The sequence below is a fragment of the Corvus kubaryi genome, unplaced genomic scaffold, assembly GCF_017639235.1.
Source record: "Corvus kubaryi isolate FWS band 111438036 unplaced genomic scaffold, C.kubaryi_AGA036_p1.0 62772, whole genome shotgun sequence".
Taxonomy (NCBI): Eukaryota; Metazoa; Chordata; class Aves; order Passeriformes; family Corvidae; genus Corvus; species Corvus kubaryi.
In genome coordinates, this window is record NW_024581485.1 from 13,271 (window position 1) to 33,107 (window position 19,837).

Consider the following 19,837-nt stretch of genomic DNA (forward strand, 5'->3'; position numbering starts at 1 on the left):
AGCAGCAGCCAAGGCTGACAAAGCCTTATCTCGGCAGCCCTCGCGGTTGTTATCTGCCGTGGAGCTGCACCCAGGCTGAATTTTGGAAGCCAGCAGGCTCGGGACGGCCCGGCTCCAAACATGTGCACAGCTGATTATTTCCACAGCCTTGAAAAACTTCCCAAAAAAAAAAAAAAAAAATCTAGGACTCAACACTGAAAAAAAAATTAAAATTAAAATTAAAAGTTAATTAAAATTAAATCAGGGGGCTGACAGACCCCTCGGAGCGGGGGAACGAAGGGAACGCGGCGGAAATGTGCCGTGGATGGTGTCGGGCGGTCGCGCCGTGTCCGTGTGTCCCCGGTGTCCCCCTGTCCCCCCCCAACATGGCAGCAGCGCCCCACGTGCGCCCGTCCCGCCGGCGCGCCCCTGGCCCCGCCCACCGCGGCGGGACCCCGCCCCTCCTGCGGCGATCCTCCCTCTGATTGGTTGAGGCCGGTTATAGCCCCGCCCCTCATCGCGGCGGGCGCGGCGGTGCCGCTCTCTGATTGGCTGGCGCGGAGCGCGGCCCCGCCCCCCGGCGCGCGGCGGCGCTCGGGGCTCGGCCGGGAGCGCCGCCAGTTCCCGGCGTCCCGCGGCCGCGGCGGAGCCGGCGGTGGCTGCAGCGCCTCACTGCGCCCGCGTCCCCTTCCCTCCTTCCCTCCTTCCTGCCTGCCTGCCTGCCCTGCAGCCCCCTGTCCGCCCCTCGGCCGCCCCCCTTCCTCGCCCCTCCGCGCCCGTTCAGCCATCCCCGCGCCCCATGGAGCTGCTGTGCGCGGAGTCCGTGCCCCGCGTGCCCCGCGCCGGGCGGGACCTGCATCTGCTGGGGGACCGGCGGGTGCTGCAGAACCTGCTGAGCCTGGAGGAGCGCTACAGCCCGCGCGTGTCCTACTTCCAGTGCGTGCAGCGCGACATCCAGCCCTACATGCGGAAGATGTTGGCCTTCTGGATGCTGGAGGTACGGGAGCCCACCGGAATTCCCCGTGCTGCGGGGCCCGGGGCTGCAGGGCACGATCCGCGGGACAAGCCAGCGCTGATGTCTCGAGTCTCAGGCGCGGGGAGTGATGCCGGTGGGGATGGAGGGTCCGCAGGCAGGTGGGGAAGGCGCTTTGCAGCCTCTCCGTGAGTTTGGCTGCGCTAAAAGATGCGATTCCCACCCCCGAACCTACAGCCAGGACGTGAGAGACCCCAAAACCTCCGGGCAGGGCTCAGCCCTGCAGGGCAGAGCCGGGGCTGGGGCTGCAAAGGCGCTGCTTGAAGGGGGAAATAATAACGCTGCTATTGACTTCCCTAAATTAGAAATGAATGTGGCTCTCTGCAGGACGGAGTTCGGGGCTGGGGGATCTCACGGTGGGGTCGCAGGGAAGAGTCTCAATAAATCGGGATTCTGCAGGGATGGGTCGTGCCTGTCCCCCAGCCGCTGCTGCAGGAAGCTCTTCAAAAGGAATAATGAAGATTTTCATTGTAAAGGGCTTTTCCCCCCTTGCTGTTGCTCTGTTCCCGCAATCCCCTTTTCAAGAAGGCTCCTTAGATCAACGCCGCTTTGGAAGCCGCTCCTGCGGAGCCCTAAAGGCAGCGAGGTGCCACTGGCAGCTGTCACGACCTGCGTGTCATTGTCCCCATGGCCGGGACAGCCGCGGCTGGGAGGAGGAGGGTGGTGTTCGCTGCAGAATGAGGAGAAACCACAATATTTTTATGGTTGTGTCGAAAGAAGGAAGTTCGATATGACAAGTGTTGTGATACTGGTGGCAGATAAGAGCACAGGGCTGAAATCGGGAGCTCCTGGACTCTGCTGGTGGCTGAGGGAGGGGACTTGGAGGACTCGGCGTAGATTTGGGTGCTGCCATTGATGCTCCTCGTGTCCCTGGAGCGCTCCAGGTGGAATTGCCAGCCCTGGATCCCGCTCTCCACTCTCCAGCTGGAGCTGCTCCTTTGCTCCAGAGCTTCCCAATCCCCCAGGGCAGGGGTGGCAGCTTTGCTGCCCAGCTGGCTGCAGCCATCCCCAGCCGGGCACAGCAGAAACGGGGCCAAATCAGGCAATTTCGGTCTTATTTGTGCACTCCTTGGAGCTGCACCTCGGCTCTGCTGCTTTCCACAGGAAGATGAAGCCTCGAGGCGCCGGTGCAACGCCACGGATGTGATGAGGGCCATGCCTGTGGCTCCTTCCCTCCGAGGATGCCTGACAAGTGTGAAACACCAGCTCTGAAGCTGTGCTGAGCAGTCCCACGCTTATCAAAACCTCCTTTTCCCTTGTGTCTCTGCCTCTGGGGCCGGCCAGGTGTGCGAGGAGCAGAAGTGTGAGGAAGAGGTTTTCCCGCTGGCCATGAACTACGTGGATCGTTACCTGTCCTCGGTGCCCGTGCAGAAGAACCACCTGCAGCTGCTGGGAGCTGTGTGCATGCTCCTGGCCTCCAAGCTGAGGGAAACCATGCCCCTGACCGTGGAGAAGCTCTGCATCTACACAGACAACTCCATCACCCCCCAGGAGCTCCTGGTAACCGCCCCGTGCCCCCTCCCAGCACCCTCATCCCGCTTGGCATCACCTCTGTTCCCGTCCTCTGCCTTCCCCTCCTCCTTGCCCTGCTGGCAGAGGTTTTTTCCACCCTCCCCGTGCTGGGAAGCAGAATTGTCTCATCCTGGTTGTTGAGGAAGTTCCCTGTGCCAGCGCTGGGCTGTCACTCTGGGCTCTCACTCCAGTGGCATCTCAAAGGCTCCGAGCACTGGCTCAGGCGGCTCTGCCTTCCCCCGGCTGCACAAAGGGGGGAATGGGGCAGATTCACATCCACAGCAGCAGGAAAAATCAATCCAAATGGGTCAGGGGGAGGGGGTTTCTGAGCTGGGACCCTCCTGGTGAGGTCACTTGGAGCCCCAAGTTTATTCCTGGGTCTTTATTCCAGGGTTTATTCCTGGTCATCCAAGGGCAGAGGAATCAGGAACCAGGCTGGCGCTGAGGGAGGGGAATTGAGGCACTGCGAGATCCCTGGGCAGGATCTCCATGGAGAGTCCTCTTCCCAGTGCTCCAGGGTGGTGGGGGAATGGGTGGAATTCCTGCCCTACCCCTCCGCTTCTCCCATCCTGCATCCAGAAAGTTCCCTTCTGAGGCATTGGAAGGCCAAGTGTTTGCTGAGGGTGGCTGATAAAAGCTCCGAGATGCAAACCTGGGAGCTCAGCTTCAGCCACGAGGGAGGAAATGGGAGAAAACCCCTTTTTCCTGGGGCCTCAGGAGGGACTGGTCACCTCCCCCCGGTGACAGAGCATCCCTGGGGACCATCAGCCTCCGAGAACTTCTCAGGGTTACTCATCACTGAGTTCAGAACCTCTGGTTTCTTTGGGGTGGGGTGATCCGAGCGTGATCCGTGCCCCAGGTGGGCAGCGAACCCACAGAACTTTCAGGTGTGACTCGAAGGCATTTCTGGGAACTGGGGAGCTCTGAGCTCAACCTGGTTTTTTCCAAGGGCCGGTGAGAGGCTGGGGAAAATCCCCTCCCCTCCAGAACGCTGTGCCTGAAGTCATTAGTGGGTGGCGATTGGCTTAATTAGCCCTCAGGAGCTGAGGAGTGTGGTGAGGGGTGGGAATGCCCACAGGAAACTCTCATTTCCTTGGATGCTGAGTCCTGTCACCATCCCTGAGGGACATCACAGCTGGTCCTGGTGGCTCCTGCAGCACCGAGTCGGGTCCCACTTGGGTTTGATTCTGATTTTTTTGGTGATTTTCGGTGAGGATTTGCTGTTCCCAGCTCAACCTTGAGCAGGTGAGGAGCGGGGCAGAGCATCCCTGGAGATTCTCCCTCATTCCCAGGCTCCAGGGGTAATTCCTGCCTGCTCAGGGTCGGTTTTGTTCCTTCCCCTGAGGTTTTTCAGCAGGAAGCTGTGGCCAGGCAGTGCCACGGTGCTGATCTTCCCTGCTCCTTCCTCCTGGCAGCTGGGGATGGAGGAGGAAAACTCCGTTTGCTCCCTGTTTGTCGCTCCTGATCCTGCAGGTCTCAGTCCTGGAGTTCTCCTTCCCTCCACTTTTTCCCCCCAGGATCCTCTTGGATGTTTCTTGATTGACTCCAAGGTTGATATGGATGAAAATGGCTTTATTTTATTAATTATTTGGGGGGTCAAAAGTGCTTTTTTTGGGGGCTTTTCCAGGCAAACTGGATCCCTTTCTTCTTTCCTGATGGGAATGCGAGCCCTCAGCAGAGCAGGGGTTTATTCCTGGTTATCCAAGGGCTGGGCAGAGGCATCAGGAACCAGCCTGGCCCTGAGGGAGGGGAATTGAGGCACTTCAAGATCTCCACAGCCCATGGAGAGTCCTCTTCCCTGGATTTCCATGGATTTTAACCCCTTTTGGGGCACATCCTGCTCCAGTATAGAGGGAGTGGAGTGGAATATCCAGGGCTCTGTGAAGGATTTGCCCTGGCTGAGGGACCTGAGGGAGTTTATTTTAAATTACAGATCTTCCCTGGATTTCCATGGATTTTAACTCCTTTTGGGGCACATCCTGCTCCAATAAAGAGGGAATTGAGGGAATATCCAGGAATCTGTGAAGGATTTGCCCTGGCTGAGGGACCTGAGGGAGTTAAATCTGGATTACAACACCCATGGAGAGTCCTCTTCCCTGGATTTCCACCCTTTTTGGAGCACATCCTGCTCCGATACAGAGGGAATTTCCAGGGATCTGAAGGATTTACCCTGGCTGTGGGGCCTGAGAGAGTTAAATCTGGATTACAACACCCGGGAGCTGCTGCTTCCCCCTCTGTGCTCATCCCCTGCTCTTTCCCAACCCCCTGGAAGAGGGTGGGGAGAGCAGGGCCAGGGGAGCTTCTTCAGCAGGGCCGGGACAATGGGGCATCCTGGCCTCCCTTCCCATGGCCCGGGGCCATCCCGGCTCCGCAGGAAGCTGGCTCACATTCCCGGGGGCTTTGCTTCCTCCTCCTCCTCCTCCTCCTCGGGCCGGGATGCTTGGCACCAGCTCAGCCCTTCAGAAAGGACACAGAACCTCGCTGGAGTTATTCTGGGGGAGAAGGAAATGATGCAAGGAGGGATTTGTCCATTCGGAGGAAGTTGGATTTCCGTCCAGGGCGTTCTCTAACCCACCTTGGGGTTGTTTTTTTTTTTTAATTTAATTCTTTTTTTTTCTTTTTTTGTTGTTTTGTTTTCTTATCTTCATGAAGATTTTCCCTGGGCGAGAGGGGGTTCGGCTGCTCAGAGCTTGGGGAGAGCAGCTGGAAATCGCCTCCGTCCTCCTGCTGTGGCTTGGCTCAGAAATGTTCACCCTCAGTTTTGCCAAAGGCCAGATCTTCCCTGGAAAAAATCGAGGAGCCTGCAGGGAGATGATGAAGGAGCAGCAGTGGGGAGCGAAAAATCAGGGAATAAGAGTTGAGGATGCAGGGATGTTCCCTTGGGAATCTCCAGCGTTTGTGTTCCCCTTCCTCTGGCTCAGATGGGGCCGTTCTTCCACCCAGAGCTGTCACCTGTCCCTTCACATCCTGAACTCCGCTCAGGCCATGGGAATCTGGAGTTTTCCCCTCATTTTCCATCTGCAGATGGATTTTGGTGCTGCAGGGGTGGGGGAGCAGCTCCCCCCACCCTCTGTGAGTGACCTCAGGGGTGGCCCCGAGGGTGTGACAGCATCAAAGGGGCCCTTCCCACCTGCAGGGACAGAACCCAAACTCTGCTCCCGGCTGGAATCGCAGCGAGGGCGGGGCTGGATGGCGCTGCACTGCCACTGTCACATCCCGGCTGGAATCGGGCATTCCCTGCCCTCTGAGGCGCTGGCAGCACCAGGACTGTGCTCACCTGGGAATTTTCCTTTTCCTGCCTCCTTTGTTTTTTTTGTTGTTTTCCAGGAGGGATCACACTTCCAGAGGGGGGTGGTGGTCACACCCTGCTCTGTCATTCCCAGCCCCACGGAGATCTGCCCTGGGGATCTGGCAGGAGAGGGGGGTGATGCATTCCTGGCTCTGGGATGCTCCATGGGCAGGGTTCACTCCTCAGGCTGGAGAAACAAAGGGACATTTCCCACTTTCTTCCTCTGTTCCCCTCCCCAGGCAGGGGCTGACTCCATGAGGAATGCCAGGAAGAGGATGTTGGCTCCGTCAGCTGTCACAGGCCTGGCCCGGCCCTGCTGCTTTTGTCCTGCTCCTTCCACAGATCCGACCTGGATCCAGCGATCCAGAGGCTCTGCCAGGCCCTGGCAGCGGGCAGTGCCCGGGGTCAGCAGGAGAGGCTTCCCTGAGCTCCATCCCGTGGGGTGGGGACAGTCCCTGGCACCTTCGGCCGGCGCTGCCCAGCTCAGGGGAACTGGGATATCCCTGGAACAGGGGGAGTGAGGGATAATGAGGAACCTGTGGCTGGGAAGGAGCTGCTGCTGGGCCTTGGGACAAAACATCCCAGCAGGGACAGCTGTGTCACGGCCCTGAGGGTGTCGGTGCCTCTGGTGGCTCTGGGGGAATAAAAGGTGCTGGGAGCTCCCCTGGGATTCAGGGATCCCTTTGGGATTTGCTGGGTGAGGAGGGAGCTCCAGGCCCTGCTCCTGCCCTGCTCCCAGCTCGGGGCAGCGACTGCCAGAGGTGCCCTGTGCCCCTTCCCAGGAGCCCGGGCTGCTGCAGGACCAGCTTTCCCAACCCTCTGGAGGCTCCCAGCTGAGGGACAGTGGGGACAGAGCTCTGCACTGGCCCGAGCCCGTGACCCTTGGCTGTGTGGCCGCACCCACCACGGTCCCTGCGGGTCCCTTCCCACTCGGGACATTCCACACCCGTCTTTCCTCCTTTTCCCAAGGTGGATCCCTCCGCTCTGCCCCAATCCTTTCCTTGACCAGGCTCTTGGTGATCCTCAGGCTCTGGAGCTCTTTTCCAAGGCTCCTTCTTGCTTTTATCCCGTGGATTTGGCTTAAAAAAACTCCCAATCCTGGCATCCATCTGGGAGGTGGGAGGCAGGAACGGATTCCTGGGGGGAAAAGTGGGGGCTGGCAAGTGGCAGCTCGGGCCCAGGGTGGGGTTTGGAGCAGGTTGAGCAACGCTGCTCTGCTCGTTTGAGCAACTCAGGGCGGGTTTGTTGTGTAAGGGGAAGGGGGATAACAACGAGAAAAAAAGGGGAAAATGAAGATCTGAGCGTAGGAAAAAGTGTCACTTCCTCAGTTCCATCCGTTCTGGAGCTCTTTGGCAGCTCTGCCTGGAATGCTGAATTCGGGGGGAAGAGGGGATGTTGTGCTGGGCAGGGCGAGGTCCCGAACTGGGGACACCTGGCCCGAACCCCAGTCCAGCTCTGCAGCCTCAGCTTCAGCTCCTGAGGGGGTTTCCCTTTCCCAGCAGGGCCCCTGTCACCCCCTGCTCCAGGCCAGGAGGGACCTGGGGACACCTCCCGTGGCCTCCCTGGGCCCCCAGCCCAGATCTGCTGCTGACCCGCAGCACGAGGGGAAAAGGGGCTGGGAAAATCACCGTGGCTGGGCTGTGGGGGAATTGGGAGCTGCAGAGAGGGGTGGGAAGGGAAAGATCCTGGGAAGTCCCAGCTCTGCTGAGAGTCCGTGGCAGTGTCACCCCCTGCGTTGGGTTCAGCCTCTGCCCCAGCCTTGCCAAAGCCGGGATTTGAGGGCAGCCATCCCAAATTTCGTGCTGACGTTCCAAGTGGGGCTCTCCTTGTGTTCACCTTGGCACCACCTGAGCCTGCTGGGGGCTGGCCCTGCCAAGGGTCTGTCCCTGTCCCTGTCCCTGGCCAGAGCAGTGCCCGGGGCTGGCAGGGCCAGGAGGGGCTCAGGAGGTGCAGGAGCTCCAGCTGGAACTCAGGGGGCTCCCAGCCTTCCACCATCTGCTCCCAGCCTGCTCTGGAGATCCAGAAATCCCTGCTGGATGCTGGGAGGGAGTAGCCCAGGCTGGGATGGAGGCACTGGCAGCACCTGGGAAGCCCCAGCGGGTGTTGGGGTGGCCGTGCCGTGCTGGGGATGCTCCGAGCACAGCTGGAGGCTCTCTTGGTGGAGAAGAGGGGAATTCTCTTCCAAAAAAGCTCCATTCCCACCTTGGGAATTAATTCCCTGCTGCCCTGGGGTTTGTGGGCAGGCACAGCCCCCAGAGACAGCTCTGTCCCCTCTGGCTGTCACCCTTGAGCTGGATTGTGCTGGGAGCCTGGACATCAGCCTGTCCTCCTGGGAGTGGGGAAGGGATTGGGAATGTTCCTGCTGCTCCCTGCTCTGGTTTTCCCTCCCTGGGCTGTCCCAGCACCTTGCAGAGCGAGGAGTGTCCAGGGCTAATCCCTGGAAAGAAGAATCCACATTTATTGCTTCCTCCTCTGAGCTCTGCTCCCAGCTCTGAGCAGCCCCTGGCTGGAATTGTGCCACGGCCACAGAGAGGGGACAGCCCCTCCTTCCCTCTTCCCTCTTCCCTTCCCCATCCTGTGCTGGCCCTGGAGCCTCCTGAGCGACCCCATAACGCCCTGTCCTCCCTGCCCCGCAGCACTGGGAGCTGCTGGTGCTGGAGAAGCTGAAGTGGGACCTGGTGTCGGTGATCGCCAACGATTTCCTGGCGCACATCCTGCACCGGCTGCCGCTGCCCGCGGACAAGGTGGAGCTGGTGAAGAAACACGCCCAGACCTTCATTGCCCTCTGTGCCACAGGTGGGTGCCGGGCTGGGCTCGGGGGTGCTGGCACACCTGGGATGGGCTCCCCACCTCTTTTGGGGGCTGGGTGCCTGCCCTCACTGCCATTGGAGCCGTTCCAGGTGGGATAGCAGTCCTGGGGGCTCTAAGATGCCAGGAGGGCAGGGCCACATGCCAGGCTCTTGCCGTGCCCGTGGGAGGGTGTCCAGGGTTGAATCCCAGCTTTTCTCAGCCTCTCCCTCAGTTTCTGGAGCCATCCCACCTCAGGACTTCTCCTGCAGACCTGGCCCTGCTGCTCAGCCTGTTCCGTGCTCCTCCATCCCAGTTTCTCCCTGCCCCTGCAGGATTTCCCTCTGTGAGGCCCTCCCGCGCTTCCCAGGGAAGATCCCGCTCCCGAACCCCCCGTGCATCCTCCCTAACAGCCCCTTGCCGCCCTTGTGTCCCTGTCCTGCTCCAGACTACACCTTCGTGATGTACCCCCCGTCCATGATCGCCACGGGCAGCATCGGCGCCGCCATCCACGGCCTGACCCTGTCCGTGAACGGCTTCAGTGGCGAGGCCATCACGGAGCTGCTGGCCGGGATCACGGGCACGGAGGTGGTGAGTGGACACCGGGAATGGTACCGGGAGTGGAAAGGGAACGGAACCGCTGCTGGGAATCCTCCCTCTCCTCAGAGGAAGAGCTTTCCATGGAGAGCGGAGCAGCTGCCCGGGGAGGGTGTGGAGTCTCCCCCTCTGGAGAATTCCAAACCCACCTGGATGTGTCGCCTGCTCCAGGTGACCCTGCCCTGGCACAGGGATGGGCTCCAGAGGGCCCTTCCAACCCCAGCTGCTTTGGGATGCCGTGGGGTTGTGCTGTTCAAACGGTGCTGCCCTGGTTTGAGGAGAACCAAGGGCTGTGGGACGATCCCAACCACCGCCCGGGGGCTGCCCGGGCCGGGGCACCGCGGGGGGGGCTGGGGGGGGGCTGGGAGCCTTTGAAACGCCACACAAAGGGCAGGATCTGTTCCCTGCCTGGGCAGGTGTTGGCAGGATCGGGTTTGCGGGGCGGGATGGGGACAGGGACACGCCGGGCTCGGCATCTGCTCCCCTCAGTGTCCGGTTGCAGGTGCCCAGGCTGGGGGAGGGAGAAGGGGGGACTGGGGCATGGAACCTCCCAGGTTTGGGGACATCAGGATGGGGGGGGTTCTCCAGCCCCTCCACCGCCCTTGGAGCAGGGACAGGGATCCTGTGGGGCTCTCCAGGTCGCTCCAGTCAGGAGCTTTTCCTCTCCCCTTTGATCTCCTCTCCTGCCCGGGGTTGGTTACAGTCCCCTAACAGGACCTGCATCAGGAGTGGGGGGTGGCTGCCCACGAGGCTTTGTCCGGGCAGGAGGCTCCCGATCCCTTTGTGCAGATGGAATTTTTTTGTTCTCTGGAGCCTTTTTAAAGAGAGAATCAGTGCAGCCACCTGCTCCCAACCTGCTCCGGGCTGGAGCTGCAGCAGGGAACAGGTGGGAAGCAGGGAGGGCTCTGTGAGGGAGAGGAGCTGAAATGGAGCCCAGCAGCCTCCTGTCCTTCCTGTCCCCTCCTGTCCCTCCCCAGCATCTGCTGCGCCCCCCTGCCCAGGTGTGGGGTGCTGCACAAACAGCCCCAGCCCAGGCAGGACTATGGCAGCTCCTCCTGGGATGTGTCCACAGCGTTTTGGGATCCTGGGAGAGCACCTGGGCTCGGCCTCCCCTGCCCGTGGTGCTGCTGCTTCTCCCTGAGCCCTGCGGTGTCCCTGGGCTGTGACTCAGTTTCCCCTCTGGAGGAGCGATCCCCGTCCTGCAGCTCCCAGGCCCGGCTGGGCAGTGCTGGGAATGCAGGGACTGAGTGGGATGGGGCTGCAGGGCTGGGCCAGTGCCGTGGCCAGCAGGAGCCTGGCTGGGTGTGGCCAGGCTGGCCTTGGCATTTCGGCCAGAATTGCTGGTGGAGAGCTCAGGGATGGTCACAGGGATGGAGAGCCTGGGATGGGCTGGCCATAGGGATGGAGAGAACTGGGATGGACTGGCCATAGGGATGGAGAGAACTGGGATGGACTGGCCATAGGGATGGAGAGAACTGGGATGGGTGGCCATGGTGAGGGAGAGCCTGGGAATGGGGATGGAGAGCCCAGGGATAGACTGGCCATGGTGATGGACAGCTGGGGGATGGTGATGGACAACCCATGGCTGGGTGTCCATGATGATGGACAGCCCGTGGCTGGGTGTCCATGATGATGGACAGCCCATGGCCGGCCGGGTGTCCGTGGCGCTCGGGCCAGGCAGCGCCAGGGCAGGAGGAGGCTGCGCTGACGGGAAGCCGGGGAAGGGGAGCTGGGGAAGGGGAGCCGGGCGTTGCTATTTTCACTCACCACATCCTCTGTCAGTTTCTAAGAACCGCTGGCGGATTCCTGGTAAGAGATTTCGGGGTGTGACAATGTCCCGTGAGGTGCAAACTGTCACCGGGCTGGGCTGCGCTGGGCCGTGCCTGTGGGGTGTCCGAGTGGGAGTTTCCTCCTCTGCTTACAGCTCGTGGGGGAAAAACCAGAGCGGGGTTTGTATTTATGGCAAGTGCTGCTGCTCTTGGCAGCCCCCTGCGCCTTCCTGTGCGTGTCCCCCTGCTCTGGGTCCCCTGGGGGGTGTCACAGAGGGGACAGGAGGGTGAAAACCTTGTGAGAAGCTCCGTTCTCCCGGCGTGGATGGGGGTTGCTGATGTAGGGTGGATTTTGGGTCAGGGAGGGTCCCGCTGCCTCAGGGGCACCCAGCAGAATTCCCGTGCCCAGCTCTGCTGCAGGACCGCCCCGAGCTCTGGGAAAGCCGGGCTGGAGGGGCTGGGGAGGTTTCTTCGGGATCTGGGAGGTTTGGCAGAGCTGCCCTTGCCGTGCTGCTGAAGCCACACCCCGGCTCCGGGGTGCCTCGGGAAGCTGCTGGACACAACATTCCTGCAGAATGGGGTCAGCAGGGAGGTCCTCCCCCAGCCAGCCAGAGTGTGGGGCTTTGCCTGGGGAGGGACAAGCTGGACATGCCCCTGGACAGAGAAAATCCCCTTTCCCCGCGTGTTCAGGGGGGGGGCCAGAGGCGCAGCCCAGCAGCTGCTCCGAGCTTTTCCTCAAGCTCCCACCCCTGAGGAGCACGGAACTGATGCCTCCCGTGTGTTTCCCTGTTCCAGGACTGCCTGAAGGCCTGTCAGGAGCAGATCGAGGCGGCCTTAGCCGAGAGCCTGAAGCAGGCATCCCAATCCCAGCAGGAACTCAGCGCCAAGGCGGCGGCGTACGGGGGCAGCCAGCCCACGAGCACCCCCACGGACGTCACCGACGTCAACCTGTGACCAGCCGCCCTTCCCGAGAGCTCCGGCCCCTCCCTGGACACCCCCAGCTCGCCGCATCCCCCCTGCTCATCCAGCACCTCCGAGGGGCCCTTCCCGGGCTGGGAATGTGGAGTGGGATCCGCGCTTGGAGCTGCTGCAGGTGGCCAGGGGGGAGTGACCGAGGTGGTGCCAGGGCACAGAAACGCTGGGCACAGGGAGCAGGAGCCTGGATGAAGTTGGAATTGTTTCTCTGTTGGTGTTCCCCGGCTCTCTGAGGTGTTCATGGTGACTTCCAACCCCGTGAGGGACAAAAATCATGGAGACCCAGCCCTGCAGGACCCGAATCCTCATCACCCCCAGCTCCTGCAGGGCCACGGGGCTCGTGGAGCAGCTGCTTGGTGGCCCCTCAGTCCCGATCGCTTCGTGCCACGTTCCCACGGCCCTGGGGGAAGTTGTGCAGCTGCTTCTGCTTGGAGAGGACCCGTGGGGCTCGTTTGTTTTTGCTGTTGGATGTGGGATTTTGGGGACGCGCTCCCCGGCCGCGCCTTGGGAGGAGTTTGGGTGCCGTCCCCTCGGCTTTTCCGCTGGCCCACGGAGGCTGCTTAATTTATTGTTCACTGCTGGGAAACGGGGAGGGAGGAGAGCTGGCGTTTCTCGGGGTGGGGCCTGGATGCCGCTCTCCTCTCCTTCCCAAAAAAGTGCCTTTTCTCCCTTCGCCCTTCCCCTGGCTCCCTGGGCAGTGGGAGACCCTCACCCCTCACTCAGAGGCTGGGTGGTCCTTTGGTAGCTTAGGCATCAGACTAGGATTTAGGGAAAACCTTTGAATGTGCTGCTATAGTCTGGGATGCATCTCCACTCTTCCAGGGCAGGGATTTCGGATCACACTCAGGACAGGGGGGGCTGTGTTCATCCACGTGGATCCGAGCTGCCTCCTGAGAGGGTGGAAAACTGCTGCGCACTTGAGTTGGAAAAGCAATTCCTGCATTTTTGTATTGTTGTTGTTGATCCTGTTAGTTTTGTATAAAAAGTGTTTTAAAATGCAAAAAAAAAAAAAAAAAAATAATGCTGCTTTTCTATGAGAAAACCATTACAGAGTGGAATTAACCAGGAGAAGCCGGAGACTCCGCAGGGATGGGAGGCAGATGCTGCTGCCACCTGGGGACCTCTGGACACGTGGCCCCGTGGCTGTTGTCCTCCACATGGAAAAGGAGATAGAAACCTTCCCTTTTGGATGCCACCACAAAAATCAGGCAGAAAAAGGTGGGGCTGCTGCTCCTCCCTGAGCCTGCCTGGTCTGGAAACCCACGGAGCCGCTGCCTCCTGCGAGCAGGAGGAGGGCTGGGACAGAGCCTGGCTGTGCAAAAGGAAATGTCTTTTTTTTATATATATATATAAATGAGTTTTTAATTTAAGAATAAAGTGGTTTGGTGTTCACTCACAGTAGTCCCGCTGCTGGGAGAGCCAGAGAACCCTGTGATGTTGCAATAAAGTATTTTAAACAAAAAAAAAAAACCGGCTCGAGGGTTTCCCTGCACCTTTCCCAGGGCGGGGCTGGGATCCCTCCCTGGTGATGGGGATCCCTTGGGAGCTCCAGCCCTGCTTTTCCCAGGATGGAACCACGGGGAGAGGGCAGGCAGGACCCTGAGGGACACCCGGGGTAGCTCAGGGATGGTGAGGGATGAACATGGAGCGAAACACCTTCCTGCTCCCCTGGAGCAGAGGCAGCACCTCCTTCCCAGCAGGCTGGAGGGTGTCGGGCACTGGAGCAGCTCAGGGGGTGGCAGGAGTGCCAGCTGCTCCGTGCCAGCCCAGGCTCCCTCTTGTGCTCATCAGCCTCTGGCTTCTTTAAAATAAGATGAAATCAGGAAGTCACAGAAGAGGCGGTGGCGTGTGGGGACCCAGCTCCTGCTCCTGCCATCGGAGGTGACAACAGGAGGCAGCTGCCCTTGGCACAGCTCCCGGGGTGCAGCAGGGGCTCCTCTCCGTGGGCCAAACCTGCAGGGCACACACCCGGCAGCGACACCGGCACCAGGTCCCAGGGAAGCGCAGCCTCGTGGAAAAGTTCCCCCCTGGGTGTTCCAGCAGACGTGGCACCTGGGCACAGGGCCAGGAGCAGCCCAGGCAGGTGGCCTCGATGGCCAGGTGAGGACAGTGACCCCGTGGCTTCAGGAGTAAACCCTGGGGGGACTGGAGTGAAAATCCCAGGGCAGGGAGTCCCAGAGGCTGCTGGGGACAGGGACAGGCCGGGACCACACCGGGCAGACCCAGCCCTGACCGACACGGCTCCGGTTTTATTTCCAATGACAGGAACAAGCCAAAGTGTCCCAGTGCTGGTGGCACCGGGCTCCCGGGTGTGACAGGGGCTGCCCTGCCCTGTGACAGCAGCACAGGGCGCTCAGCCCCGCTCTGTGGGCACAGGTTGTTCCCAGTGACCCCTCGGGATCCAGGACAGACACTCCTGACCCAGGCTCCCAGCTGCATCCAGCAGCATCCCAGAGGTGGGACAGGCTCCGGCCTTGCCCTGCTCATTCCATGGCCACGGGCTGCTCCCCCTCCACGTCCCTCGTCTTGGAGTTCATCAGCTCGCGGCGGATCTCCGGTGAGATCTGCGGGTGGCTGTGGAACTTGAGCAGCTCCAGCAGGGCCTCCTTCTGCTCCGAGGACAGGTCCTCCTTGTAGCGCTGGGCCAAGGCCAGGAAGCTCTGGTGCCACAGCACAGGCAGGAGCCGCTGGTCCGTGCGGAAGGCCAGGAAGTGGAAGACCAGGGCGTCGAGCACGCGGAAGGGCAGCGCGTACTTCTTGTCGATGAGCAGGCGCAGGAAGATGCTGTTGGCGCCGCTGTACTGCATCTCAGCCAGCTTCAGCAGCGCCGCGCTGCGGGACGGGGACAGGGACACAGTCAGGGGACAGGGACACAGTCAGGGGACAGGGACATGGGGATACAAGAGGGGGTGAGGGTCAGGCATGGAGCCACAGGGACCAAGGAACAGGCACGGGGTCAGGGGACAGAGCCACATGGACAGAGGAGGGGTGAGGGGTCAGGGCACGGAGCCACAGAGACACAGGAGGGAGTGAGGGGCCAGGGGGTGCTGGCCTGGAGCCATGGGGACCAAGGCACAGGTACGGAGTCAGGGGGGGCCAGGATGGAGCCATGGAGATGGAGGAGGGGACCTGGGGACCACGAGGGTCAGCAGGACTGGAGCCATGGGGACCAAGGAACGGGCATGGAGGGAGCAGGCTGGAGCCATAGGGATCAAGGATGGAGCAGAGGAGTCAGGAGTCCACATGGCTGGAGCCATGGGGACCAAGGAGGGACCACAGCAGTCAGGGGGGACCAGGCAGAAGCCAGAGGGACCAAGGAACAGGCAGGCCCAGAGCCATGGGGATGGAGAATGGGGCTCAGGGACCAAGGAGGGACCACAAGGGTCAGGGGGACTGGAGCCATGGGGACTGAAGAATGGGCATGGTGGGGCCAAGCTGGAGCCACAAGGACCAAGGAGAGACCACAGGGGTTGGGGGAACTGGACTGGAGCCATGGAGCACCAGGCATACAGGCACAAAGCTGAGCCTTAAATCTCAACCCCAGAGGGAGCTGAGTGACCCCAAACACCACCTCCAAGGGGCTGGAGAGGCTGAGGGATGGATCCAAGGCACTTCCCAGGGTCTCTGAAAGAGCTCTTCCCCCCAACCCCTCAGGGCCTCACCTGGAGTGCAGGACGGGGATGGAGCACTTGGTGAGGATGCTGCCGATGATGATGGCCTCCCTGAGCGTGCACGTGCCGGACTCACACAGCGGGATGAGGATCCCTGGGAATGGGGACAGTCAGGCACCGACCACCTTCATCCACAAGGCAGAGCCCTGGGGCTCAGCCCCTTCTCCCTGATCCCAGGAAATCACCACTGCTGCAGGGTACAGGGTCCCAGCCATGCCACAGCCCCTCAGGTACCCAGCCAAGCCCCAGAGGAAACCCTGCAGGACCTCCTACCCTTGAACCAGGCTGCTGGCTTGAACAGAGCCTTCTTCAGAGCCATGTACAGGTGGAAGTTGAGCCGCTTGTACTCGGCGATGTCATCCCGGATCCGCGGCAGCAGCACCAGGTTGTAGAACCGCTGGGCCATCCTCTCCTTCAGGTTGGAGGAAAATATCCTGGGAACAGCAAAGCACGAAGGGATGGATGAGGAAAAGAGGCCATACAGGGGTGGGCTGGTGTTTTGTAAATCTGATTTTGGTTATGGAAAGAAAAAGCCAAAAATCCCATGCCAGAGGGTCCCTGAGGCAAGCTCACCTGGTGGCCTGGTACATGGCAGCGGCTGTCCACGTCTCTGGCTCGGTGATGTAGAGGATCTGCTCCCAGTTGGACAAGGCAGGAATGATTTTAAACGCCTTGGGGAGCTTCCCGCTCCTGTACTTGGACAGCACCTTCAGAGACAGGGACACAGGCCAGGCCATGACTGGGGGCACTGACAGCAGGGCCACCAGCGAGTTGTCCCCTCCCTCAGCACCTCAGGGTGGTGGCTGTGGGTTCAGCTGCTCCGGCCTCACCTCCCTGACGCCTCTGTAGACCTCCAGGACACGGGGGTCGAGCTGGGGCATGGGGCAGCCCGAGAGCTCCGACAGTGCTGTGTCCACCTCCGTCTGCTTCTCCGTGATCTTCTCCATGATGATGTCGGCCAGGGTACGCCTGGGGCCGGCACAGGATGGGGTCAGTGGGGGGCCAAGAGGGGCAGACAGGGGCCAGTCAGGGGCTGACAGGGGAGGGAGGCGAGTTGGGGTCTGTGCGGGGCCAGGGGGAGAATCGGGGGTTGCAGGGGGCTGACACGGGACAGGGACTGAGTCAGGACGAGGGGTGAATCGGGGATCGCACGGGGCTGACAGGGGACAGGGGGAAGCTGCGGGCTGACAGGGACAGGGCAGAGTCGGTGTCCGTGCAGGGAAGCGGACACCCAGCCCCGGCGCAGCCCCCTCCTCACCTCAGCGGCGGGTTCTTGTTCATGAACATCTCGATGGCTTTCTCGTCCTCGGGGTCCACCTCCACCTCCCCGCCGTAGTCTCCGCTCCGTCCCGCGGCCGCCGCCGCCTTCTCCAGCGAAGGCCATTCCTCATCATCCTCCGAGTCCGAGCCGGGACCTGCGGGCAGCGGCGCAGGCTCAGCCCGGGGCCGCGCACCCTCGGGGGTTCCGGAGGGTGCCGGGGGTTACCGGGGGCTCACCCAGAACCGCGCTGCGCTGCCGAGGGGCTGCGGGCGCTCCGGGGCCGTGCTCGGCCTCCAGCTCCTCCTGCTGCCGCCGCGCCTGCTCCAGGATGCGCCGGGACAGCCGCGCGTCCACGAACCCGTCCCCGCCGCCATCCCCGTCCTGCTCCTCCGCCCCGCGCTTCGTCCGAGCCCGCGCCCGCGGGGCCGCGTCCTGCAGGATCTGCTCGGCCAAGGGCAGCGCCGGGGCCGGGCCGGAGCCCCGCGCCCGCCGGGCCTTGGGCATCGCGGGGGCACCGGGGGGCGACCGGGTCCGCACCGGGAAGCGACACGTGGGGTCTGTCCCCGCCTTTTCCGGGGCGGCTCCGCCTCTTCCCGGTGCCACTGGCCCCGCCCGTTCCGGTGGCGGCGCCGGCACCATGGGGGTCACCTGGTGAGGGCGGGGGGCTCCGCGACGGGCTCCGGGGTGGGGGGACGGCGGCGGGAGGGGTTCCTAGAATGGGGGGACGGCACTGGGAGGGATTTCTGGGATGAGGAGGCGGACCCGGGAGGGCTCCCGGCGGGGACAGCCTCGGGGACGCGGGGAGAGTCTCCGGATGGAGAGCGCGGAGCAGTCCCGGGGAAGGGGGCAGGGGCCGGGGGCGCGGCCGGCGGTGCCCCGGTGGGTCCGTGACCCCCGGTCCCTGTGGCAGCGTGTCGCAGGTGCCGGTGGCCGAGGGCAAGAGCGTGCAGCAGACGGTGGAGCTGCTGGCGCGGCGGCTGGAGGCGCTGGGCGCGGACAAGCAGGGGACATTCGGCGTGGACTGCGAGACCTATCACACCGCGGCCGCCCTCGGCACACAGGGTCAGCAGGGCCGGGGGGCGCCGGGGCCAGCCCTTCTCCAAGCTTCTTTTTCCTTTTTCCTTCCCGTCCTTTTCTTCCTTTTCCTTTTCTCCTCCCTTTCCTTCTCCTTCCGTACTTTCCCGGGAGGTGTTGAAGAGGCGCCTGGATCTGACGCTGGGTGGTGGGGTTTAGGGGTTACAGTGGCAGTGCTGGACTGAGGGCTGGACTGGATGATCCTGAAGGTCTCTTCCAACTTTCATGAGTCTGCGATTCTACAATTCCTTCTCCTTTCCCCTTTCTCCTTTTCCCCTCTTCCTTTCCCCTTCCTCCCTCTTTTTTTCCCTTTCCTTTTCCCTTCTCCTTCCTCCCCCCCAGATCCCCACACCCCTTCCAGGCACTGATGTGATGTTCACCACGGTGGCACTGAGCACACGCAGCCCTGGGCTCTGCTCAGCCGGTGTTCCCAGACAGACCCATTGGAATCTTCCAGAGCAGCTTTTTTCCTGCTTTTTTGGCAGCTGGAACTTGGAGGAGAGGCTGAGCTCAGGGTGGACAGTGGGTGGGAGGTGGGTGCTCCTGGGGTTCTCCTTCCACCTCACCCCGAGCCGTGCTGGCATTTCATCCTGGGGCTGCCGAGGATTTCTTTTTCCCTGTAAACCTCCAGAAGGAAACGCAAGCTATTCCCTGAACGGGTATTGCAATAAATATGTGAGGATCTGGAATCAAAGCAAGGAGCACAAAGGCAGGAGGAGGAGCTGCTTGAAGGCAGGAATGTTGGTTTTCCAGCCCGGCTCCCCTCGCTGTCATTGCAGGGCAGACAGGGAAGCTCATGTACGTCATGCACAACTCCGAGTACCCCCTGAGCTGCTTCGCCCTCTTCGAGAACGGGCCCTGCCTCGTGGCCGACGCCAACTTTGACACCCTCATGGTGAAGCTCAAGGGCTTCTTCCAGAACGCCAAGGCCAACAAGATCGAGAGCCGCGGCACCCGCTACCAGTACTGCGACTTCCTGGTGAAGCTGGGCACGGTCACCATGGGCCCCAGCGCCAGGGGCATATCTGTGGAGGTAAGAGCGCTTTGGGAAGCGTGGGGAATGCAAGGAGAGGCAGGGAAACTCCATAGGGGAGGCTGGAGAAGGAGGGTTTAGGGGTGACCTAATTGAGGATGCCTGAAGTGAGCCAGCAGGGGAGATGGAAAGAGATTATTTATTTATAAGGGCTTGGAGTGCCAGGGAAAGGGGGAATGGCTTCCCACTGCCAGAGAGCAGGCTTGGATGGGATATTGGGAAGGAATTCTTCCCTGTGAGGGTGGGGAGCCCCTGGTAGAGGGTCCCAGAGCAGCTGTGGCTGCCCCTGGATTCCTGGAAGTGTCCAAGGCCAGGTTGGACGGGGCTTGGAGCAGCCTGGGACAGTGGAAGGTGTCCCTGCCCTGGATGAGCTTTAAGATCCCTTCCCCAACCCATTCCATGATTCTGTGATTCCTGTCTGTGTGTCCGTCATGTTGCTGGTGCAGCAGGCAGGTTTTTATCTCCTCTCCCAAGGTTTACTTCAGCCAGGTGCTTTGGGGCTGTCCCTGCAGTGGGAATCCCTGCAGGAATGCCATCCAGATAAAAAGCTGATTAAATTCCAGATGCACCACACGAGCACCATCCCTCAGGTTAATCAGCATCCTGAGGGATATAAAACAACCTCTCCAGTGCTAATTCCCTGCTGATTTGGGGCTTGCTGCCCTTCCCTTTGCATTTTTCCTTCCCTTCCCCTTTGGAGAAGATCTCTTGTGTGTTTCCTGTCTTAGTTATATTTACCCATCCTTGTTATATGTGGAATATTTGGGGATGTTTCCATGAAAAGCCTTCCCTGCAGAGAGGCTCCAGGGATCTGGGGGTGTTCCCAGGTGGAATACTGTCCTTCCTGGCAGCTCCAG

At 61.4% G+C, this 19,837-nt stretch overlaps 2 protein-coding genes across 2 annotated transcripts; one reads left to right on the forward strand and one right to left on the reverse strand.

The window, feature by feature from the left end:
* The first annotated feature begins 575 nt into the window (after positions 1-575).
* On the forward strand, positions 576-12,936 carry LOC121672575 (G1/S-specific cyclin-D3-like). Its single transcript, XM_042045268.1, has 5 exons — positions 576-976; positions 2,297-2,512; positions 8,450-8,609; positions 9,049-9,191; positions 11,762-12,936. The coding sequence occupies exons 1-5, from the start codon at positions 779-781 to the stop codon at positions 11,918-11,920; spliced, it is 876 nt and encodes a 291-aa protein (XP_041901202.1). The 5' UTR covers positions 576-778; the 3' UTR covers positions 11,921-12,936.
* Positions 12,937-14,170: 1,234 nt separating this feature from the next.
* BYSL (bystin like) lies at positions 14,171-17,517 on the reverse strand. The gene is made up of 7 exons (XM_042045267.1): positions 17,110-17,517; positions 16,871-17,027; positions 16,443-16,581; positions 16,186-16,319; positions 15,886-16,046; positions 15,604-15,706; positions 14,171-14,773 (listed from the first exon to the last, which is right to left on the reverse strand). Exons 1-7 carry the CDS (start codon positions 17,510-17,512, stop codon positions 14,425-14,427), a joined length of 1,446 nt encoding a protein of 481 aa, XP_041901201.1. The 5' UTR covers positions 17,513-17,517; the 3' UTR covers positions 14,171-14,424.
* Between the last annotated feature and the right edge of the window lie 2,320 nt (positions 17,518-19,837).

Bases quoted from the DNA above. Each gene is read 5' to 3' on its own strand.
- BYSL (XM_042045267.1), bottom strand. From the start codon at position 17,512: ATGGTGCCGGCGCCGCCACCGGAACGGGCGGGGCCAGTGGCACCGGGA. The intron at 16,047-16,185 runs GTGAGCTTGCCT...TGCTGTTCCCAG, and splicing joins GCCATGTACCAGGCCACCAG to GATATTTTCCTCCAACCTGA. The intron at 15,707-15,885 runs GTAGGAGGTCCT...CCCCATTCCCAG, and splicing joins GCCAGCAGCCTGGTTCAAGG to GGATCCTCATCCCGCTGTGT.
- LOC121672575 (XM_042045268.1), top strand. From the start codon at position 779: ATGGAGCTGCTGTGCGCGGAGTCCGTGCCCCGCGTGCCCCGCGCCGGG. The intron at 2,513-8,449 runs GTAACCGCCCCG...CCTGCCCCGCAG, and splicing joins TCACCCCCCAGGAGCTCCTG to CACTGGGAGCTGCTGGTGCT. The intron at 9,192-11,761 runs GTGAGTGGACAC...TCCCTGTTCCAG, and splicing joins GGATCACGGGCACGGAGGTG to GACTGCCTGAAGGCCTGTCA.